The sequence below is a fragment of the Melopsittacus undulatus genome, chromosome 4 (assembly GCF_012275295.1).
Source record: "Melopsittacus undulatus isolate bMelUnd1 chromosome 4, bMelUnd1.mat.Z, whole genome shotgun sequence".
NCBI lineage: Eukaryota > Metazoa > Chordata > Aves > Psittaciformes > Psittaculidae > Melopsittacus > Melopsittacus undulatus.
In genome coordinates this window covers 106,174,625-106,199,070 of record NC_047530.1, presented here as the reverse complement: position 1 = coordinate 106,199,070, position 24,446 = coordinate 106,174,625, and the positions used below count along the sequence as shown (strand labels likewise).

At 40.4% G+C, this 24,446-nt stretch overlaps 1 protein-coding gene and 1 non-coding gene across 2 annotated transcripts in view; both read left to right on the top strand.

Moving 5' to 3' along the window:
- EIF3A (eukaryotic translation initiation factor 3 subunit A) overlaps positions 1 to 24,446 on the top strand; it is a 34,871-nt gene that overhangs the window by 5,735 nt on the left and 4,690 nt on the right. Inside the window, exons 4-19 of the mRNA XM_034061426.1 lie at positions 2,088 to 2,251; positions 3,570 to 3,769; positions 4,996 to 5,204; positions 5,971 to 6,142; positions 7,137 to 7,241; positions 7,696 to 7,794; positions 8,465 to 8,581; positions 9,501 to 9,686; positions 12,527 to 12,874; positions 13,450 to 13,554; positions 15,285 to 15,398; positions 15,660 to 15,782; positions 16,285 to 16,438; positions 16,957 to 17,141; positions 18,862 to 18,950; positions 23,420 to 24,270. Coding sequence (XP_033917317.1) covers positions 2,088 to 2,251; positions 3,570 to 3,769; positions 4,996 to 5,204; positions 5,971 to 6,142; positions 7,137 to 7,241; positions 7,696 to 7,794; positions 8,465 to 8,581; positions 9,501 to 9,686; positions 12,527 to 12,874; positions 13,450 to 13,554; positions 15,285 to 15,398; positions 15,660 to 15,782; positions 16,285 to 16,438; positions 16,957 to 17,141; positions 18,862 to 18,950; positions 23,420 to 24,270 — 3,221 coding nt within the window. The remainder of the gene's footprint in view (positions 1 to 2,087; positions 2,252 to 3,569; positions 3,770 to 4,995; positions 5,205 to 5,970; positions 6,143 to 7,136; positions 7,242 to 7,695; positions 7,795 to 8,464; positions 8,582 to 9,500; positions 9,687 to 12,526; positions 12,875 to 13,449; positions 13,555 to 15,284; positions 15,399 to 15,659; positions 15,783 to 16,284; positions 16,439 to 16,956; positions 17,142 to 18,861; positions 18,951 to 23,419; positions 24,271 to 24,446) is intronic.
- Positions 8,131 to 8,264, top strand: LOC115947380 (small nucleolar RNA SNORA19). Its single transcript, XR_004081301.2, has one exon. It is a non-coding gene; the product is annotated as a small nucleolar RNA SNORA19 (small nucleolar RNA).

Here is a 24,446-nt window from a genome sequence, read left to right as displayed (position 1 = left end):
TTTTAAGCCATAAGTGGAGAAATCCAGGGAAAATCATGGTAAAATTCTAAGGAGAAGGGTTGAAATTAGCTACCTGGTGTGCTCTGAAGATGAAAGCAGTACTTTGCTACTGATTTTTGTAAGGTTATTGATTCTGGAATAAAGAGATAGGGTACTTCCCACGCTCTAAAAACCTGAGGTGACTGTCTCATTGATAGCATGATGATAGCATCATTTCTATCCTGGAGTTTTAAAAATACCATCAGATATTTGGGTACTAAAGCTCTGCAAACACCCATCTGAGCAGACAGACTGTTTTCTCATCATCCATATGTAGGACTGAGTAGTGGTCTGAACAGTTGCTGATGTGTTCTTGATTGTGATAACATTCAGGTCTTTAGGATGAGTTTTGAAGGAAGGAAGTAGTACATGAGTTGAAAATCAGATCAAATTCAGCACAGGCTTGCCAAAGGGTAGGTGACATCTGATTTTGTTAGAATTTTAGTTGGTAATTTAATGGTTTAGAGTCAAGAAATGCCAGAGATCAGAAATCCAACCTGGGAAAAAGTAAAGCTATTGGTGCCATACCAGAAGGGATGTTTGCAGTTGCATTGTAAGGGGCCTAAAACGTTGCCCAGTGAGAAACTGGTGACATGTAATGACAAAAGGAGATGGGAATCAAGTCTGAAGTTAGGGGGAATTCTTTCAATTAAAATCTTGGCACAGAAACTGAAAAAGCCAAAGTTGTATCTAGCGATGATGGCAAATTGGAAGAAATTGTCAAAGTAAGAGGACATTTAGTCTTGAGTAGGCGACTATGAGGAACAGAGTTATATTAGTCAAGTAGTATGCAGAAAGGCATGGAGTAGAAGGCTGTGAATTTTCATGGGGCTCTGGTAGGAGTTGGGAACTCACTGGCTGCAAAGAAAGGAACATGCTGCAGACCTTTTCTTTAGCCTTCAGCAGTTGCTTCAGGATGGCAATGCCAGTAATGTTATTTCCAGTGCCTGGGCAGGCTTTGTTACAGAGGAATCCTACTGATAGACATTGAAGATTGACTGACCTCTCTTTTCCTTGTTCTCTTTTATATAACTGAGGACTAGAAAATGTGTCTTTCCAGTCACACTTCTTTATCTGAACAACCACAGTTTCTGCAGTGATTTTTAGGTCCTGTGTTCTACACTTGTACTTTTTTGCTGGATTCACTGCTTGATCTGTTGGAAAAGGCACTGGTGAAATGTCATCTTTCATATCGTATGTAGTGCTAGCGCCCAAGGAAGTAAATTAGAGCTAGAAGCAGTGTGGTAGAAGAGAGTTACAGGAGTTGAGAGTTTATATTAGAAGCATAGTTCAAAAAGGATTTTACAAATGAAGGGAAGATGATTCATTTTAATCTTGTCATGGTGCATGGTCTGGTTAGGAGAAAGGGATCATGCGGGGCACGGTATTTGTCTCAGTGTCTCAGGAATCCTTTCCAATCTTGTATTTCTGTGAATGTGGGAATGCAGCTGTGGCCACTAAATGCAAGATTATCACATTGTCTAGCATTTTTAAGCATCTTTTTCATGTCAGACTTTTTAAAGGATTTGATGCTTTAATGTAGGTATTGTAAGTTTTGATGTCTGCAGGTTGTAAGGCACACAATGTTTCTATGTCATATGTCAACAAGAAATGAACTCTCTCTGGCAGCATTGCTGGTGACAGAAAGGAAGCTTCAGCAAGTAGGAAGGTGTCTGAGTAGATAGACACTTCAAGTGATGCTCGAATCTAACAGATGTACAGTGAAAATCCTGGAGTTAGTTTTTTTCAGCTTTTAAGTGAGGGATACAAAAGCTCCTGGTGTCTCTTACCTCTGGAGCTTGTACATGGCAGTCATACATGCAGGTGCCAAAGTTTAAAACTTATCCGCAAGAAAAAGTATCTATATGCTTTAAAGGAAATGGGAGAAGTCTGAGGGACCAATGTGAAAATAGACTGTTCAGCAGAATTAGCTGTTCAGATTTGTTCAGTCTGACCTTGGATAGATTGGTGAGGATTGTGGAGAATAAACCACTTAATTTTGATTTGGGGCTTTTTGTCCCCCCCTTACCTCCCTGCCCCAACTGTAGTGTTCTTTTGAGCGCTGTGAGTGGAGAAGACACTCAGGATCGTACTGACCGCCTGCTGTTGACACCCTGGGTGAAATTTCTGTGGGAATCATACAGACAGTGTTTGGATCTTCTCCGAAATAATTCTCGAGTGGAACGCCTGTACCATGACATTGCTCAGCAAGGTAAGTCACAAGATGGAAATGTAAAGTATAATGAGGTCAAGAACTTCTGTATTTCATCTGGTAAAACTAGAAGCTGAATGGTTATTTCTCTTTGGATATTGGAAGTAGGTTAACCTCTCAAGTCTGTGTATGTACACACATACTACTCTTAAAATTACATAGGTTCCTTAAAGTCACTCAGGTTTCTGGACACTCTTGTAACAGAAATTGTGAGGAAAGTTGTTGTTTTTTTTCCAGGACATACTGAGGATATGGGAATTACTGGTCCTGTGTCTTTATTTTTTCTCACTGATCAGAATTAGTCATGTTTTCACTTTATCCAGAATGGCAAATGTGTCTTCCATTAATGTGTTCTGTGTCAGTTATCTTCCAAAATGAGTGCACAGAAAAGGGTAGTTTTGTGTAAAATCATGATGCACTTTTAATTTTGACACAGGTGTAACTTAGGAAAATACTATGCAGAAGGTAATAGGACAAAGTCTTATGTGATTTTTTCATCTTGCATTCTGTAAAAAGTGACTTTAGAAGAGCAGATACTTGCATGTTCATCTCTTCTTAAGGGTGAGAGATGAGTAGAAAGATGTTTTCTTTTGTACATATAACTTGCAGCTCTATCTTTGAAGAAGAGTCTTAGATTTTTAATTCTGGATCCATATTTTGCAGGTACATTAGGAAGGGTGACTGTGAGATGAGTTCTGGGTATTTAGTGTATTGGAGTCTTTGTGCTGCAGTGTGAAGACTCTGTTTTCTGCCTGTTTCTGGTAGAGATACCTTAGAATATTCAGAGGGAAAATAGCAAAATGAAACCAGATTTTTGAGAGGAGCTACAGGAACAAAGACAGTTTTGGTTTTCCTGTGTCATTTCCAGTCATTTGAAAGCTTCATTTACCTTCACCATCTTTAAATGATTTGAGAATTGTTTTCCCTATATTTTACAAAACCAAAAGCTGAATTCATGCCATTCACAGAGTTTCATTTGCACTTAGTTCAAAACAAAAGCTGCAATCCCTACTTAAATCAGAACATTTTAAAGAAGCTCAAAGTATTCCCTTTACATGGTCAGGTTAATTATGTGAAAGCATCTTAATTTTTTCAGGTCAAAATGGAAGTGCTCTGCATTGTCACTAACTCATCATGTGTGACAGGTTGCATCTTCTTTGATACGTTTTTGAGTTGTAAATGAAGATTGTTCGAATGTACTGCTTTACATACTTGAATCCCATTCAGAACTACCACAGAGTCACCACTTAAGGTCCTTTCTTACCCTAACCATTCCATGATTACTGAGGATGCTTACTTTATCTTGTTTGTTTGGCAGCTTTCAAGTTCTGCCTGCAGTACACACGCAAAGCTGAGTTCCGTAAACTCTGCGATAACCTGCGGATGCACCTGGGGCAGATCCAGCGCCATCACAACCAAAGCACAGCGATCAACCTCAACAATCCTGACAGCCAGTCCATGCACCTGGAGACCAGGCTGGTGCAGCTTGACAGTGCTATCAGCATGGAGCTGTGGCAGGTATGCAGCAGGGCTCCTCTAATCACGCTCTAGACTACAGCCTTTTTGGAATCTGTTCCACGCAGATTGTATTTCATGGTATATACTCCAAGGTAAAGACAGAATAAAAGCTAAAGACTAAAGTTTTAGTATCTAGAATGTGGTACTACATGCATATTGAATACTTAGTCTGATGTACTTGGAGTACTGTGTTCATTTCTGGTGTCCTCAACGTAAGAAGGACATGGAGCTGTTGGAACAAGTCCAGAGGAGGCCATGAGGATGATCAGGGGGCTGGAGCACCTCCTGTGTGAAGACAGCCCAAGAAGGTTGGGGTTGGAGGAGAGAAGCTGCATGGATACCTTATAGCAGCCTTCCAATATCTGAAGGGGTCTACAGGGATGCTGGGGATGGACTCTTCATCAGGACTGTAGCGATAGGACAAAGGGTAATGGGTTGAAACTTAAACAGGGGAAGTTTAGATTGGATATAAGGAGGAAGGTCTTTACTGTGAGGGTAGTGAGACACTGGAACAGGTTGCTGAGGTGGTAAAAATGCCTCATCCCTGGCAGTGTTCAAGGCCAGGCTGGACAGAGCGTTGGGCAACGCAGTCTAGTGTGAGGCATCCGTGCCCGTGGCAGGGGTTGGAGCAAGGTGATCTTAGGGTCCTTTCCAACCCAAACCATTCTGTGTTCCTGCACAGCATTTCAGACCAAGCTTCTGCTGGTAGTAATAAATGGTAAAGTAGCTGAAGTTACTGAGTTGTGAAAGTGAGAAGTTGGTGATGGCACCTTACCTCTGCCATCCTGCATTCTTACAACCTACATCACTGGGAGGTGGTTGGTACACATTAGTGTCTGCTACTGGGCTGGGGCCCCAACATTCCTGCTGCCTTATGGTACTATCCAGCCTGGGAGAGCATTATCAAAGCAAATTATTCCAAGGTGCTTTGCTTTACCAACCTTTCTAATGAGAAATTCCTTAAAAAGCCAAAGGTTATCTTTTTGGGGGGGGGGTTGTGAATTTGAAGAATGTTCTCTGTTATTTCCAGATGAGGTATACAAGTAATTACATGTGAGGCATTTCCAATTATATCTGTATTCTTAGGGAAACTATACTCATGTTTGATCACAAAAGTGATTTTTATGAAGAACCATAAACCCAGTAAAATATGTATTTTCCCCAGTTTTGGGTGTTGCAAACAACTTCCTTAAAGTATTGTATTTGTTGTTTGGTTTTTTATTTAGGAAGCTTTCAAAGCAGTGGAGGATATTCATGGGCTGTTTGCACTGTCTAAGAAACCACCCAAACCACAGCTGATGGCAAATTACTATCACAAAGTTTCAACTGTCTTCTGGAAATCAGGAAATGCTCTTTTCCATGCGTCCACACTTCACCGACTTTACCACTTATCAAGGGAAATGCGAAAGAATCTCACACAAGAGGAGATGCAGAGGTGGGAAAAGAGAGTTCATGTGATCTTACTTTCTATTTTTAGCCACATAAGTTCAAAGATAAACTAAATTGCACCCCAGAAGAAGGTGATGACATGTATTGCTGTGAGCAGCTCTGCTTAAAGTGGCCAGTACTAATTGCCTCTAAAGAACCCTGTAGCAAGAATGACATTTAACAGAGCTGTGAGGGTGCTGAGGCGCTGGCACAGGGTGCTTGGGAAGCTGTGGCTGCCCCATCCCTGGCAGTGTTCAAGGCCAGGCTTGACGGGGCTTGGAGCAACCAGCTCTAGTGGAAGGTGTCGCTGCCTGTGGCAGGGGGTTGGAACTGGATGAGCTTTAAGGTCCCTTCCAACTCTGAGATGAAAATGTGCATCTGGCTTGTACAGTAAGTTGTAAAAATTGATGTAATTAATATGACTGATGTGGATTTGCAGCTGAAATAAGCTTTTAAAGTTGCTGTTTTCTGAAGATCTAATTATGTAGTATTTTGATATATTTATAATAGTGGCTTAAGTTTCTTTATAATTTCTGTGTATATATACACATACATAAGTAATGAAAAGGTGTTACCAAAATCTTTCCCCTGGTTGCTGAAGAAGATAGTATTCTGTACTCTTACTACACAGCTAGTGTCTTCTCTGTTACTGCTGGTATTTTTACACAGTGCATCATGACTGTTACTCATTCCTTCTCTTGAACTGGCACATCTGTGAAAAGGAATTAGTGTTCTCTTGCAGTTCATCATTTGTGGTTATACTTTGTCAACAGAATGTCTACTCGAGTTCTTTTGGCCACTCTGTCCATTCCTATCACTCCTGAGAGAACGGACATTGCCCGCCTTCTGGATATGGACGGGATCATCATGGAGAAACAGCGACGTCTGGCAACCCTCTTGGGTCTTCAGGCCCCACCTACACGTGGTAGTCTCATAAATGATATGGTAGGTAGCAGTGTTGAGATGAACAGCTTTGAACCATTGGTTCCTCTTCTTTTCCTTTTAGAGCACTGCTTAGCTACAGGACAGCAGTTTGAGTTAAAACAGCTCCATGGTTAATTGTACAACTTAGGGCATAGTGCTAACATTTCAGATTCACAAGAAGGACTGTTTGGAAATGGCAGCAATAACACAATGCTTGGGTGCACTAAGGAGTCAGATTCAGTATCATCCCTTATGTCACTCAAGCAACAAATGTTGCTTTGAAAGTCTGAGGGTTCTGAAAGGGCTCTGAGCAAGAACTTTGGGTGTTTTTCCCTACTCTTAAGGTGTATGATTAACTGAACCAAGTTTTAAATGTATCTTGGATAAGCACAGGTCAGACCCTAATAGCAAACTGTAAGGGCTTAAGTGATTATGAAATCTTCCTTGTGTTTAACATAAAGGGAGGCTGTATTTCTCTTCCTTCCAACCTTCATAAACAAATCAGGCTTTAGTCACAATAAGGTATCTTCAGAGGATGGTGAATTTCTCGCAGTCGTTTGCCTGCACACCTGTAACTTAGATTTAAGATTCATTTTATAGTTTACATTAATTCTTCTTCTACTTCTCCAGTTTATCTTAAAACCACAATTTAAAGCTTCAGAAGTTTCCTCATGAACTGAGATATGTGGGTTTAGTTTGGATGTGGGCCTACATCTGTGTAGTAGGGCTGTGTCTTAGAAACAGCTAAGTTGAGGCTAGTACTCTGGTCTACATATCTGTCTTGCTTATATGGTTTTTGTCTACTTTTCCATTTTTAGCTACAGATAAGTGGTATAGTGTAAAGTTATTGCCACTGCCATTAAGAATACTGTAATAAAAAATAAGTAGACTTCTGTATTAAAAAGTACATTGGTGTCTATTTAACTTCTTAAATTTAAAATTCTTAAAGTATAACTTGTTTGTTAAAATTGTATTTATTGAGATCTTTGGATTTTTTGGTTGTTGTTGTCTGTAGGTAAGGTTCAATGTGGTGCAGTATGTTGTTCCAGAAGTGAAAGAACTTTACAACTGGCTTGAAGTAGACTTCCATCCGCTCAAGTTATGCAGCCGTGTCAGCAAGGTAAGTTCTATAGCTCTGTGTATATAGAAATTGCTCTTGACTAACATTAATTTGTGGAAGAGGGTTGGTGGGAAGTGGAAAAATACACCAATGACTGTTCTCACTATTAAAGTGTAGATTACTGGGAGGTAGAACAATGTGATGTTGATGGGGTTAATGTAAATTCTGGAATTGCTGAAGCACATCACATTCTTTTTCTTTGATAGTGGGAACAAAGAGACTTGAGGTGCTAAAAAGAACTTGAAGGTAAATTAGCAGTGTGGTAAATGTTGCCACTCCTGTCAGTCGCCTTCATACAACATATGTCAGGAATCCATTATAAAGTGTTCTGATCGAAAGATAAACTTCATAAGACAATGTAGTAGCTGGACAGACGTGCTGTTTTCTCATGAGCTGTATTTAAGAGCCATGTAAGGGTTGATGCAGATAGAGTAACTTTTCAGAATTTTGATAGGTTCTGAACTGGGTGAAGGACCAAGCTGAGAAGGAACCTGAGCTGCAGCTCTATGTGCCTCACCTGCAAAACAATACCATCCTCCGCCTTCTGCAGCAGGTATGAGTAAAGAAAATGTATGTTCTCAAGTACGTAGAAGTTAGAAAATGCCTTGGAAGAACATCAGGTTGGAAACTTGCATGCTGGAGTATTTTTTTTCCATCAAATAGAAGCCCATTGTGATACTGAAATACCTTTTTTGGGGTATATAACTTGTGTCTTTGGGTTTGTACATCATTCAGATACAGCTTAGTAGCTGTACTTAATAGTGGTTGCATACACTGATGGAATCTCTTGCCTAGATTTTCTTCATTATGGATCTCCTGAGGTTTTATTTAAGGTGTAAGCTCTGGGTGGGATATTTCAGTGGGGTTTTTGTGTCTAGATGTTGTATAAACGCACATTTCATTGACCTGCTTTCATTATAAGTGATGAGCAGTGTTATTTCTGGTGTGCTAAAGAACTAAGTTGAAGGCTAATTAGCAGCATAGCTGTGTGTAGCTACTGCTGCCAGTCTCCTTCATACAAAGAAGCCATTCAGAATGGCTTTGAATCTTAGCTTAATTTTGACTACAGCACAGATACAAAATCCTGAAAGATTTGCAGTGGTATTACTACATATACAGTCATTTCTTGGCAAAGTAATAAGCTTTATAGCTTATACAACAGCTCTTATTTCTGATCTATTTTTTACTGAAGGAAAACACCTAATACTTGTGTTCACATTCAGGTGGCCCAGATTTATCAAAGCATTGAATTTTCTCGCCTGACCACCCTGGTTCCTTTTGTTGATGCTTTCCAGCTGGAACGCAACATTGTTGATGCAGCCAGACATTGTGACTTACAAGTAAGTTCTTCTGTGATTCATGTATATGAATCATGTATGGATTCATGTGTATTACACTGGATGAAAGATATCTGGTTGACATTGAACCCAAGGAAAACAATTGGTTCTGGTAGATGGAGATAAACTAGAGTAAAATGTGACAGTATATTAACTGATTGATGTCTGTTTTTGATTTAGGTAAGCAACCATTAATGTAAAGTCCAGTAGAAGTAAAAAGTTGAAATGAAATTTGCTGAAACTTGCCCTGTGAGCCCCAGTCATTGAATCCAGCATATCCTGAAGAAAGTCTAACAAATAGGGATGCAAATTTCTGGCTATGCTTCATTAGTTGTGCAAGACTGAAGAGTTGAGCAGTTGCTAATGTGGTTTTTTATCTAACCAAGTGACTAAAGGAAACCACCGGTGTCTGAAATGTGCACTGATGTCTGAGATGTTTCAGCTGCTGTTGAAGATTGCCTTGTTGGTAAAGTTGTGTGTATTAAAAGAGTGACAGCCTGTAAGGAAATGTTTAAGCTGGTGATGAGATACAAGTAGTTTTTAGTTAAGGTTTCTTAGTATTTATCCATTTAGGTTTTTAGATAAAGCTTAGTTAATTCGTTTTGATTAACACACAGTTTTGGCTTGTATTTTAGATGTGTTGATATTGTCTGTGTTAAAGGCAGGATTCTTGTTTGGTATATTACTAATGTGGAGGAAGAGGCAAGAATTTGTTATGCAGTGCTCTCATTTCATAGAGCCATTAAAAGTTCAGCTTCTTCCAGTGATGGTTTTTGTTTGTGTGGGTTTTTTATACAAACCATGGAAATCAAACTTTTATTCAGAGTAATTTCTGCTTTGAGCACCTGTTGACTCATACTGGTCACAGGCAGAGCAACAGAGAAATTGTTTAATACAGTCCTTCCTATTTTTTACCCCAAAGGTTCGCCTTGATCATACCACCCGGACACTGAGTTTTGGCTCAGACCTAAATTACTGCACTAGAGAAGATGCTCCGCTAGGCCCTCAACTACAAAGCATGCCTTCTGAGCAGATCAGGAATCAGTTGACTGCTATGTCCTCAGCTCTGGCTAAAGCTCTTGCAGTCATTAAGCCTCCTCACTTACTGGTAAGTCACTTTAAGTCTTCTTGGAGTGGTGACAAGTTCTGACATTTCCCCAGTGTGGGTTGTGTGATGTTTATCTGTTACCCTTATGGAGCCTTTTGCTTGTCTGACCAAGTACTGCTTCCTGTAATCTGTTCTCAGTGCAGTGGTGATCAGTATTGATATGGCTGTCCCCTCCCTTCAGAACAATTGATCCTGGAGGTGTTAATGTATACAAATGTAGTGTAACATAAATGCATTTATTAATGACCAAGTATCCTTCTGCATCTATTACATACTCATCTGGTCTAATAGACCTAAATGTTCTGGTTTAGCAAGACAAGCTTTTGAAGTTGTGAGATCATAATTGAAGGAGTTACTAGTTTGCCTTTCCTTGACAGGAGAGGCAGTGAGCTATCTAGTGATTAATTTAACGTGACATTGCAAGGCTCTGAGTAGGTACATTTTTGTACCTACTCAAATCCTTGTACATTTTGTACATGGGTTATTTTCAGAAGTGTGTTCCTCTGTTTTTTGGAGCATTATGGTAAAAATCTCTGATCTGATTGGACAGTAATGTTGGGCTGCGTTTCTATACTTGCAGAAATAAAAGTAGAAATGTAAGCTAGTAACTTGAACTTTATACCTAAGCTTATATTGTAATGAATGTGTTTTTTCAGATTAGATGTACCTTTTAATTTAATTTCTTTCCAGCTATTTGTGTTTGTGAAGAAGTCGTTCTTCAGTGCACCCAACTAGTTAGTGTTTGTTTAAAATGTACACAAGAGTCTTGAATTTAAATTGCCAGTGTTGAATATATCGGATTTAGGATATACCAAATAATAAGTTACACATAGATGGCCCTACAGAGATAGGATTTATTTAGTGCACTTTTGAAAATCCAAGAGGCTGCTTTCTGTATTCCTCCTGGAGAAACTGCTATTGTGAAGAACCTGGAATGTAATAGTGGAGTCTAAAAACATGAACAAAAGATCCCACAATTCAAGACCTGATCTGTCCTTGTCACTGCCTGTCCTCCTCACTGGGGCTGGTGGCTTCAAGGTCAGACTCAGGGATGAGCTCACATTTCAGGTTTTCCAAAGCACTGTTGGTGTAAAATCAGTCTCAGATTTCCAGCATGGTTTGGTTGTGGCAAGTTCAACCTTCACTTCTCTTTAAAGAGCGGTGGTAATTCCTTCTTTTGCTTTATGTTTATGAAAGATTTCATATAAAACATATACTTTTTCCATCTGGAAAAAAGGCTGAGAGCAAGATGTCCATGTTAGATTCTTTATAGGGTTTGAAACACTAAGTAATATTATTAAGATAGAAGCACACAGGTAGGACTGTGTCATGGCATCTATATACACCTGATAAACACCTTTATAGTGTTTAAGATAACAATACTTCCATGTAAGTTTTCCCCTAGAAAGATTTTATTAGTGATTGCTATTAGATTGTTGGTGTGAAAGAAGAAATGTTCAGCTGTACATTCATAGGCAGAAATGACAGATGGTCTTAACTTCATACTAGTACAATTAGCTGAATAAAACCGAAGTGCTAGTAATTACAGTTGTAAAACGGGAGTACAGTATCAAGGTTAACATCAGTCTGCATGGTTAGAAAAGCTACAGAACAAGTTGATAACCTTTTTCCTTGTTACTCAGGTCAAAACCTCACATTTTTAAGGTGCTTAAAAACTTAAAATATCTCAAATTTGTTATGATTCACAGTCATTGCATTCATCTAAAGCTTCTGATTCTTTAGTTTCTGGCACCTCTGTTTATCTTTAAATGCTTTCAGATCTGCACTGAGGTACAAGTGTATCAGTGTTTTTGTTGAATGCCCTAGAATTGACAGAGTACTAAAAATACCCTGATGGTAGGTCACATTTCAGGAGCAGCATGACTGAGGGAGTTCAGTGAACTGCTCAGGCTGCAGTGCTCACTGGGGTGATTAAAATGGGCAGCTCCATGAGCTGGCACAGTTACACCTCTCCAGCATGAATGTCTACACAGATCTGTACAGGTTCTCTGGAGGAGAATGGGGAGGTGGTGAGAAGGCTGCTTAAAGAACAGCTTCATGTCTAGATGTGTAGTACTTTTTATAACTTAATTGGAATGGGTTTATATGCAACATTAATATCTAAATTGTTGACTCATCTGTTCTTTGTCATCTCACAGATAGTGCTTTGCGTCAGTTAGGATATTTTTATGTTAGCATGTTTGGAAAGAAAAAAACAAGGAAGCTTTGGTGTAATACAACTTGTGTGGTGCTGGACTTGCTGGAACGTGCAAAGACAAAATCGATTGACCTTCCTGCCCCTTATTCAGTTAGACTCTTAAATATTAGTAATAATATTATTATTTTTGGACAGAAGAAAGAGTAAAACTGGTAGCTCAGATGTGTTACAGAATAATTGTCTGTTACAGACAACTTTCTTGTCAGTTGATACTACCTTGTGTGCCGCTTGGATGAGTAATTATTTTCAGGTTAGATATAAAGAACAAGTTCTTTACTGTGAGGGTGATGAGGTGCTGGCACAGGGTGCCCAAAGAAGTGGTAAATGCTCCATCTCTGGCAGTGTTCAAGGCCTGGTAGAACAGAGCCCTGGGTGACATGGTTTAGTGTGAGGAGGCCCTGCCCAAGCAGGGGGTTGGAATCAGATGATCTTAAAGTCCTCTTCAACCCAAACCATTCTATGAGTCTATGGTTAAATTGGCTATTACAGCTTTATTTCCATGCAGTTTGCACATTTGGAGAAAAAAACTAACTTTGAGGGTTTTTTGAGAAGCATTTGCTGTGCTTTGTGCATTTTAGAGAGTTACTCTATAAATCATTGTTTTATTCTTATTTTAATCCAGCAAGAGAAGGAGGAACAGCATCAGCTGGCAGTCACTGCCTTCTTAAAGAACTCAAGGAAAGAGCATCAGCGTATACTTGCACGTCGCCAGACTATAGAGGAAAGAAAAGAGCGCCTGGAAAGCTTAAATATACAGCGTGAAAAGGAAGAACTGGAACAACGTGAGGCAGAGTTACAGAAAGTCCGGAAGGCTGAAGAAGAGAGACTGCGCCAGGAGGCGAAGGAGAGGGAGAAGGAGCGTATCCTGCAGGAGCATGAGCAGATCAAAAAGAAGACTGTTCGGGAGCGCTTGGAGCAGATTAAGAAGACGGAACTGGGAGCCAAAGCATTTAAAGATATTGACATTGAGGTAGAAAACTTACTGTTGATGTGTTATGTTTTTATGCTTTTGGTGTATATTGCCAGGCTGTTGGAACGTCATTTATGTTGTTTTAAACTGTAACTGCTCTTAGAAACAGTCTCTTAAAAATGAGACAGTTTGACACTTAACGGTTGGACTTGATGATCTTAAAAGCCTTTTCCAACCTAGTTGATTGTAAGTAAACCTTAATTCTGAGTTTGGATAGGACTTTTTTTTCCCTGGAGGAATTAAATCCAGCTATGTTTGGGCTTTTATGTTTGGTTGGTTGATTTTTGTTTTGTTTTCTCTTGTTGCTTGAATGGTATCTGAAATACAAACTAGGCCTGCAGGTCCAGTTTTGTAGTAACTGGACTGTGTCTCAACTAGAAATAAAGATACAAATTCTGTAGTGTTTTTAAAACATAAAATACTCTTCCAGAAGAGAAACTGAGAATGTTTCTGAAGCAAATTACTTTAAAAGGGGAGAACTGCAGAGAAGCTGAAATAAATAAACCAGCCAACTACATTTCTAACAGCGAAAACTGTTTGCTTTATTTTGTATTGATAACTTTACTTGGTTGTAGGATCTTGAAGAACTGGATCCTGACTTCATTATGGCTAAACAAGTTGAACAGCTGGAGAAAGAAAAGAAGGAACTTCAGGAACGGCTGAAGAATCAGGAGAAAAAGGTACAAAGTACGAAGGGTATAAGCCCACGGCTATACAATGCTTTAGTTAGTGTTTATGAGCTCCTATGTGGAGATAAAGATACATAGGTAGAATATTGTTGTTGAAAATGTTACTTTTCACACTAAAAAAGGTAAACGTGTTATAAATCAATTGGGTTTCTGGTATCAGTGCGCAAATGTGTTCTAGTGAATGGAATTGATTTGAAAAAGGACATTTGAGGTCTTTGTGAACTGAGTCTTGATTGGGAGACTTGTAATTGGAAGACTGAAAGAAGTTGAGGCCATTACAGAGAATCTGAATTGATTTGTTGTATTCCTCACTAAAACAGAGGAAGTGCCACTGCTAGACCTCTTCTAGATGGCAGAAGAGGACATGTCTGAAACTTGGGTGGCTATAAAAGCATGAGGAACATGTTGTAGTAAATAGAAATACATAACCTGGGCAAGGTGAAACTTGCCCAGGACTTTCAGCTGTATTCAGGAATGAAGCAGAGGTTACATGATACAGTTGGTTATTCAGGTCACTTAAAACTGGCTTGATAACTAGAAAGTGACAAATCAGTTAAAAAGATTCCAGTGAGGATCTTTTTGCTGCAGGCTATAAATCTGATGTTCACACTGGGCAAAGTAGCAGAAAATACATTAAACAATAGAATTAGTCACCTGGGTAAGTAGGATCTACCCAGAAAGGTCAGCACAGCTTCTATAAAAGCATTCTAAGCCAAGGTTCCTCTTGGAGTTCTCTGAAGTGAACAAAACAGATGAATAAGGATGATCTGATTGGTGGAACTAAGTTGGATTCTCCAGAAAGCTTTTTACAGAGTTGTTCACCCAAGAAAATTTCAGCAAAGCAGCTGTGGGATAAAAGAGGGTCTTTGAATGATGTTCTGTTTAATAGATATAAAATATCTCATGTAGGGAAAGCATAAAAAATTAGCCCAGATCTTTAGCTTTATGTATTGGATGATAGGTTCCAAACTTAATGTTCTTACTCAGGAAAGAGTGAAACTTGGTTTTTCTGCATCTCTGGTCTGTACCTCAAGAGAGGATGCAGTTGAACTGGGAGTTTGAGAGGAGGGATTACTAGTGATGCGGATTGACTTCTGTGAAAGAAATGTCTGTGTAAAATAGTACCCCTATGTCTGAAAGATTTCTAGAGGGAGCATGTGGTACCAGTCTCTTAAGAGTGTACCTGCTGTAACAGCTGATGGTGGGGAGCAGTTGTTCTTACACTGACTGCAATGGATAGTGAACCAGGAAACTAGTAGGAGCCATAATAAGAACTATTTGTAGGTAGAAAGTGGGTCTTCGTGTTGTGAGCCATGGACACACAGGAGTTCTTTCCAAAGTACATTGTTGCATATTAAAACCTTCTATGAGTTCAAAAGAACAAGAGGAGAAATCCACCAGTGACTACTAAATACAAAAAAAACTTCAACATAGGCAATGCTGGGAGCTGGAAATTGATAATGTTGAGAGACTATTGTGTATGTGCCTGTCTCTGTTCTTGCATCCTTGCTTAGGAGTGCATTTAGGTGCCAGCAGGTGGGGCAGGTTCTTGGTTAGGTGGACCTTTGACATGGTCCAATATGGTTGTTATTCTGTAACAGTAGTACATATTGCAGAAGTCTCCAGATATTGGGCTTTTCTTTGGGGTGTGCTGGAGATTGAGTCTGCCAAGATCTGGTTTTCGCATTGAGACATGCTAAAGGTGTGTTGTCTTTATTCAGATTGACTACTTTGAAAGAGCCAAGCGCTTAGAAGAAATTCCTTTAATAAAGACTGCATATGAGGAACAGAGAGTGCATGATATGGAGCTGTGGGAGCAACAAGAAGAAGAAAGGGTAAGATGGGTTTTGTTCAGATGATAAAGTCCATTAGTGGTGAATGAAAAATACTGGGATTTGCACTTCTTTCTTCCCCCAGCTCAATCCAAGGGAAGAAGTTGATGTAACAAGTGTTAGTTTCACAGTTTCATTGTGCAGCAATGTCTTCTGCCTTAGATCTGAAAGAGGAGAAGATTATTCCTAGTGGCTGAGGTAGATGGAATGCAGATATATAGCAAGATTTTACTGTATAATACTTTGTGTATTTTCTGTTTTTAGATCACTACTTTGCAGTTGGAGCGTGAGAAAGCTCTTGAGCACAAGAACAGACTCTCAAGGATGCTGGAGGATAGAGATTTATTTGAAGCCAGGCTCAAAGCATCACGACGGACAGTTTATGAGGTACAGGAGCTATGGTATTGTAATAAAATATTCCCCTAAAGTGGGGGAACATATTTGGATAAGATAACATGCACAATAATATTGAAGCCAAGAAATACTACTAGGTGTTATAGCTTTGATTATTTGGCCATGTTGCAGCAAGAACTGTTTAAAAAAGACCCATCAAGCAAGGTATTAAGTTCAATAGCTGCATATGATTCTTTGCAACAGTACAGGTAATTTCTATATAACTTTAGGTGTAGATAAATTATTCAGGTAATGCCTTTCCTGAAAAAAGCAGGTGAAGGCCTAGAATTGTGTATGGTGATTGTCTTCTACATAGGAGTACATTGCCTTGTATGAAATCAACTGCAGAACAGGTTGCAAGGCCAAGCAGGTGTTTTTCTTCAACACAGTAAAATTAATATGCTGCAGTTGGTTTGCTTTTCAGCTTTATTTAGCAATCTGTGTAAGTGTCTAGCTCTTAAATGTTACAGTTCTGGTGTTTCCATGTGTGTTTCAGGATAAGCTCAAGCAGTTCCAGGAACGATTGGCAGAAGAGAGGCGTAACCGCCTGGAGGAGCGCAAGAGGCAGCGCAAAGAGGAGAGGCGTATTACTTACTACAGAGAGAAGGAGGAGGAAGAACAACGATTACGAGAAGAACAGCTGCTCAAAGGTATCACTGAAAATGTGATCATTTTGTTCTTTGCATCCTTCGCCTATTCCAGATGTGTATGTACGTAACTCCTGGTTTCCCTGTGTCATGATACTGGAGGAAATCATCTGACTTTCAGTCAGTGGTGAAGAGTCTTCACTGCTATTAGATACTGTATTTTACCTGATGCACTCTCTGAATGCTTACCTGTGCACATAGAGATGAAGGTAAAGCTGTATAGGAGAAAGAGAAAATGAAAGCAAACGAATGTTTCCTGCCCTCCTGTTCTTCCAGAGAATAAAGGACATCATAAAGTAAGGGATGCTAATGAAAATTAAGTATTTGAATTTAGTCATTTAGTTTGAGTTCTGGCCACTTGTTTGTGCACATATAAAATAGAATGGAAAAGGAACTTTGGTGTCAGATCAAGAACTTAAGCATTGTAAGCAGCTTATACCTTTATGAATTGCTTTGTCTGGTAGCCCATTGCAAGGGTTTAGAAGAGGTTATACAGTGTATTTATGTTTCCAACTCTGCAGAGCGTGAGGAAAAGGAACGCATCGAGCGTGAGAAACGTGAGCAGGAGCAGCGGGAATACCAGGAACGGGTCAAGAAACTGGAAGAACTGGAGAAGAAAAAACGTCAGAGAGAAATGGAAATAGAAGAGAGGGAGCGACGTCGAGAAGAAGAGAGGAGAGGGCTGGATGACCCATTCTCAAGAAAGGTGGGTAATACCTGCAGGATTCTCTTCTTGTCTGCTCCTTCTTCTGTAGATGACTTGGAAGAAGATAGTAGCATTGGAAACTTGTAGGTTAATTCTGGTTTTGAAGGTGTAGCATAAGTGGCTAACTTAATAGGTGATGGTCACTTAGTTTCAGCTCGCTGTCAGCATTTGGAATCTGTAGTTGAGTAATAACATGAAACAAAGAAACTACTAAGACCTCCAAGTTGTTTAAATAAAAGCTAAAAAGAATACTGACTAAACCCACCTATTTCATTAACACGAAAGAATGAAAGCTAATATTGGAAGCAAGTGTAGTGACTCTTGTCAAAGTCAGGAATCAGAGTAAATACTGAGGGAAAATCCCAGACTAAACATAAAAGCATAGTTTGATAAGAAATACTCAATAATTAAAACCAAGAGGTGTGTGCAACATTCCCACAAATATAAGCACTGGGGGAAATGATTATCCTAATCCAGCAGGAAACAAAAGCTAAAATAAATGCTTAATGATTTAAAAGAATGTAACTGAGTACCACAAACCTACACTCCCATTTCCTCAGAACTTTTCAATAAGAGAACTAGCTTTAAGTCTCATCCACCATAGCCATAATCTTTGTTTAATGAATACTCCATTGAGTGACCATGTGAAGATAAGCAATCAGAGCCTGTATAAATTGTTTTCGTAATCCATAGTCCAAACACCACTGGTATTTTCACATCAGAGGTACTCCCAGCCATGGGCACTTGATCACAGGGAGAAGCTGGCTCAGGTTCTGAGAGAGAGAGAGATAACTGTACCACTTGAAAAATACCATTTGCAGTTTTGGGATTCTTTCTTTGCTCACTCTGGTTTGTTGGGGTCTGTTCAAAAGCAGTTAAGTAGGCAGTCATGGAGTAGTGGATGTGCAAGATCTTGTGCAACCTCTGTATTTCCCCATATTGAAGCTCTGACACATAAAAACACTTTGAAAGAGCAGTTTCAAACCAGAATATCCTGTTACAATGAGGTTTGTGTGGTGATGTGAAATCATGTATTTTATAGGGGTTATCTAATTTGCTTCTTGTGGTGGAATTAGGGAATGTGTTAAAAGTAGTTAAATGGTTTGTCTTTGTCCAGCAATAGTAAGAGAGAGTTCACCTGTATTAAAAAAAGACAGTATTCATTACTGCTCTGCCCTTCACCTAAACAACTTGTATAAAACACAAATCCCTCACCTGTTCTGTGCATCGGAGTGCTCTGAACAAAATGGCTACACAGAGCTTTCAGTTTATTTGGTTACATTTTCTGATCTGATTAGAAAGCACAAAAGCAAATAATTCTTTGCACTCGTTCCTACTGTCATTAAGCAGCAGGGAAAGTGAAACTGTTAGAACCTCTTTTTGTGTGGTAACTATAGCTCACTGTAGGTATTTATTGTTCATGCATTTGTTCATACACTTTTTAGTGTATTTGCAAATATTGTACCCTACTAGTTAAGTATGGCACAAAGGGAAACATATTGTTTGTTGAACAGTGCCAGAAACACTAAAGATAGTTAAGGCCATAGTTAAATATGTAACGTAACACAAGTTACTCAAACTTCTGATAGTTCAGTATTATCTACAGTGTGACAGGTGAGTTTTTAAAGCCAAAGTATGCTCTGAAAGGAGTAAATTATGTGTTGAAAATCTTCATTGTGGAGTCTTGAGAGAGAATATTCTGATTTCTTTTGACTTGCAGGAGTCTCGATGGGGTGATCGGGAGTCTGAGAGCTCCTGGAGAAGAGGTGGTGAGGCAGAATCGGAATGGCGACGAGCACCAGTGGAAAGGTAATCACTGAGTTACTGAGCACCAGTACTGGGCTCAGAACGTGTAGGTTGCCTTGATGTTGTCCCTGCTAAAGCTGCACTAACTGAGTAGTACCTCATGCCTTACATCTCTGAAAGTTGCCTTTACTGAAACAAATCCTTTGTAAGGATCTCAAAATGAGAGGGAAGATTTATCTTGGAATTCATTCAGATAACATTCCTGGTTAATTTCTGTCCTGCTCAAACACTGATATCAGTTGTATAATTGTCGAATGCGGAAGGTTGACCAGCAAGTGCAGGGATCCTGGATGACGAAGCAGTTTGAGATTTTCCATTTAGAAAACTGAAAGTAACACATAAGATAAGAACAGGAAAGTCAAAATTCAGAGTCTTAAAACTATTAAAATCCTGGAGTGAGTCACAGAGCAGAAAATCTGTGCCATAGGTGAGAACAAAGTTCTTAAAGGCTATTGCAAAGACGAGGAAGGATTTCTGAAGGAAGAATATTCCAAAGGTACTTTGTCCTTTAAAAAACAACAACACAGCAAAACCCTTGCCACAAACCCACACAAAACCCCAAGGAAGATACTTGTTCACATGTATATATTTTAGGAGTTCTGGGTATGTTCACCTGTACTGGTGGAGGTACCACCCTTTGGTCCAGTTGGCAGTATGTTTTGTTGCTTAATAGCCTTCCAGGTAGATAGGTTTTTACAAATGTCCAACCCTAATTTCCAGTGCAGCAATTTACATCCATCACACTTACTCTGACTCCAGTGAAGCAAATTCATTTACTTTCTCTAGTAATTTCTTCTAACATCGGAAGAGTACCATCTCTCTATAAGCAAAATAGTCTTTTCTGTCTTTCTTTAACAGCTGTGTTGCTTCATTAGTAGTGATTCACTTTCTTGTGAGTTGCAACATTAAAAATTAAACTCCTTGGTGAAGCCTTGAACTATTAACATATTGCAGAAGTGTTTAATGCATCTAATTATATGCTTCAATGTGATCTTTCTCCCCACCACACACACAGTGATACATGTGACCCATATTAATTTCTGAATCATTATAGCATAGAGTTTTTCTGAATAAGTGCTGTCTTAGTCATTGTGGAAGCCATGGCTACCCCATCCCTGGAAGTGTTCAAGGAACAGGCCAAGGGGAATGGCTTGAACCTGCCAGAACAGGGGAGACTGAGATGAGCTCTTAGGCAGAAGGTCTTCCCTGTGAGGGTGCTGAGGTGCTGGCACAGGGTGCCCAGAGAAGCTGTGTCTGCCCCATCCCTGGCAGTGTTCAAGGCCAGGTTGGACACAGGGGCTTGGAGCAAGGTGCTCCAGTGGAAGGTGTCCCTGCTTGTGGCAGGGGTTGGAACTTCAAGGTCCCTTCCAACCCAAACCAGTCTGGGATTCTATGATTTGTCATCCAGCTTTTGTAGAAATCAAGCTGAGTGACTGCCAAAGGGTTAAAATTCAGCATGTTTTGCACTGTTGTATAGCATGTTCAATAAAACTTTCATTCTGTCTTTTACTAAAAAGAATATACTGAGGAATACTAGAAGGAAATACTGATAGCAGTCAAAATTAATAACTCTATGGAATTTAAAGTAAAGCAGTGTTTGTTAACTGTTTTCTTTTTGCTGAACTTAAGAAATAACAAAGTGATGAGGCCCAGACATAACTGCAGTGAAAGTTTTAATTCTGCATTCTTTAGTAGCCCCATTCTACCTTCAGTTGGATTTTAATCCTAAAGAGAAGTATATTGAATACAAAGACAGCAGTGCAAACCTCACTCTAACTAAAGTAATTCCAAAATGTATCTCTGAATTGAGTGATAAATGCAGTAACAGCATCAGATTAAATTTGCAGCATGTAAGTACACCAATTGGATATATACTGTAAAAAGTCTTTCTGGATGCTAGTCAAGGAGAGAAGCTATAAAATCTGTCTCACGGACAATGGAAATGGCACAGTCCTGGTATACATGCTGTATTGGTACAGAGGTACGTACGGTCATGGAGCAACCAATTGTACTAAGCTGCAGTCCCCAGAATGCTGGACTCCAGGGTATTGGCATGTTCCAGTGTTAGTCTGTTCCATACCGTGGTTCCAGTTACAAGAAAAAAGATTACAGAGAGGCAGAAGAGTCCAGCAAGGGCTGTCTGCCTTTTGGACAGCTTTACAGTGAGGTATAACTAACTTGTGAGTGTTTGCTTTGTTCCCTCACTGTGCAGGAAAGGTCAAAGCTCCCATAAGAAACAAGAGCAAAACAAAACTAATGATGTAAGAAAACATAAGGGAGAGAAGAAAGTGAATTCTGATACAGAAATATATTACAAATATTGTAGCTGAAGAAACAGGATAACATAGAAGTGCTGTGGAGGCATTTAATTAAAAGCCAGTTTATTTAAAAGAAAAAGTAACCTCTTGTTCTTTAGATCACAGAATATCCATAAAGTGCTGCCAGGAGCTGGGCACTTGCTCAGTGAAACCATGAAATGGTAACTAACACAGACCTGGTGTTCACTAGAAGAGGCAGGGCAATACTGCAGGCTTTCCTACTTAGCACAGCCCATTAGAGCTGTTAACGCCACAGGTTGTTATCCCAGAGGATCAACGAATGCTTATGTGTTATGGTCAAACAATACTAAAAGTCAGAATGTATAGAAAAGGGGAGTTGACCCCTATTTTATGACCGTGCTGTTTGTGTCTGGGTTAAGACAAACCAGACAGTTACAAACCTGACACTACAGTGTGGATTTGGTCACCAAGTTTGTGCTTTATTTGGTAAAGCCACCTGCAGGCTTTCAGCTCTTGTAGGTCTGTGTGTAGGGTTTTGAGAGGTTATTGCAAAACAGACATAGCAACTAGATTGCAGTGCTAGCAGTGACTGCTATTCAATAATGTTCTTAGTATTCATGCATCCTCTGTTCTTACTCATCTATCAGATGCTGTTTGATTTAATGTCAGTAAACTTAAAGTGGGAGTTGGGCTTTCTAAGAGGGAAAAAAGGACAAAAGCTGAAATCTGAACACTAAAATTGTCAAATGAGAAAACACATAAAACCAACAGAGGTATAATTTCACTTGCAAGCTCACAAATGGGTTTAAAAATCCCCAACCCCTGAAACAATGCCAGAGTATGAATGAATGAAATGCTTGCTCAATTTATGAACTTTATAACCATTTCTCGACATGTCTTTTATGTCAAAATAATCAGGTTTTTGAAAGGAGAAGATGATCCAATCTGAGTCTACATTGAAGCCAACAGCTAACAGTCTCCTCGTTTTTATCTCACAGTTCAGAATTGCATTCTTCCAAAGCTAGCAAATAACACTGCTCCCAATCCCTTGATTTTCTTGAGCTGCAGAGTTGTCACAAACTGTTGCCTCTTTGTTCTCACCTCTTGCAGTCCTACATCTGTTGTTTTGTAGCAAGTCCTTGCTGTGCTTTTGTTTGTATCTTAGTAGCACAGTGGATTTCTTAACCAGGGAGTGGGTGGTGGTTGGTTGTTTTGGTTTTGATTTTACTTCTTGAAGCCATGAGATTCAGCCCCAGTGCAGCTTCTGTTGCCAGGGAGCAGGTACCAGTACATCTCTGTGATATACTGGTCTTTGCTTATTGCTCAGGAGCTAGCTTAGATAGCATAATTTCCTGAAATAAAGAAATTAATCTGGTGACAAAACCAAGGCTTGTGGTCTAAATCTGGGTGTAAACTCCTGTGGACATTGAAGCAAATGGTGCATCCAGCAAAGAGACAAGAGTGGAAGGCTCTAATTGTGCAGCAGTGTCAGATCTTTCCAGTGTTGCACATCCAAACGTTATTTCCAACATGAACTGATGACTCAATAGCCCAGGGAATGCTCACCAGTTCTTCACATCCCACGTACGTCCCTGGTAAGAAGAGTCTGTGCAAGCACTGCCAGGGCCTGGTGCACCCCGCTCACTGTCAAGCAGTAGCAGTGGGTTGAGTCATGAGTTTACTACATTGCGTAGCTTTGTCTAGTTGTGGGTGCTGGTCAGTGAAAGTATTGCAAATCTGTTGGGCTGGGACTGTGCCAAAACATACGAAAACAGGGATTGGACTAAAGGGTTGGCATGTGAATGAAGAAGGGGGATACTTACTTGATGTGGGGGTTTTAATACTGGTTTGACTTAGCTCAAGTTTGTCAAATTAGGCTTCGTATAGAAGCCAGACCTCTTTTCTGTTGGGTTGCAGCAAATAACCAACAGGGACTGTAGTTATCCCCTTCACACTGTAGTTTTGAAGGAAATAGTAAACTACTCAGTCTTTACTGAGGCTGTAGGGATGGCGACCTGCTGTTTTCCCATAGCAGTGAAGGCAGTTAGAAAGTGTATTTGAACACTGCATATGTGTTTGCAACCACAAGCTAAGTGGATACATTCAGAAATGGCCTTGAGGGGTTTGATACTGTCTAATATGTAAAGCTTTCCTGGATGTCAGCTTCTATGCTCATTCCCTGTGGTTTTGTAGAGACTGGCGTCGAGGGGAAGCAAGAGATGATGAAAGATCTTTCCGACGTGGTGATGATCTACCTCGACGTGGTGATGATCTACCCCGACGTGGTGCTGCAGAAGAAAAGGAACGTCCTTCTGTGGATTCAGCAGAGGACAGGCCACCTAGACGTGAAGGGGAGGAGGACAGACCCCCCAGGCGTGAAGGGGAGGAGGACAGGCCACCCAGACGTGGATTGGATGAGGACAGGCCGCCCAGGAGAGCTTTGGATGATGACAGAGGCAGTTGGCGGGCTGCAGATGACGACAGAGGTCCCAGGCGTGGAATGGATGACGACAGGCCACCTAGACGTGCTTTGGATGACGACAGGCCACCTAGACGTGCTTTGGATGATGACAGGCCGCCCAGACGTGCTTTGGATGATGACAGGCCACCCAGGCGCGGCTTGGACGATGACAGAGGCAGTTGGCGTGCAGCAGATGACGACAGAGGACCCAGGCGTGGAATGGATGACGACAGGCCACCCAGACGTGCTTTGGATGACGACAGGCCGCCCAGACGTGCTTTAGATGATGACAGGCCACCCAGACGAGGGCTGGATGATGACCGGGGCAGCTGGCGTGCTGCAGATGATGACAGGGGTCCCAGGCGCGGGATGGATGATGACAGAGGTCCCAGGCGTGGGATGGATGATGACAGAGGCCCCAGGCGCGGGATGGATGATGACAGGATGTCAAGGCGTGATGACGACAGGGGGCCTTGGCGTAGCACAGATGACGACAGGCTCTCCAGACGAGATGATGACAGGGGCCCATGGCGTGGTGGTGATGACTCAAGGCCAGGTCCTTGGAGACCATTTGGGAAACCAGGTAAAATACAGTGATACAATAATCTTCCCTCCAAAGCGTGTCTTAACCCAGTAGGTAATGGATGTAGTGTACTTGGTGCCAGAGGTGGGAGAATCAGTTCTGAAAACATCTGGATTAATTTGGCTAATGTGGACACTCTGGTACTTAGTATAATGCAGCCTTTCTGATTTGGTTAC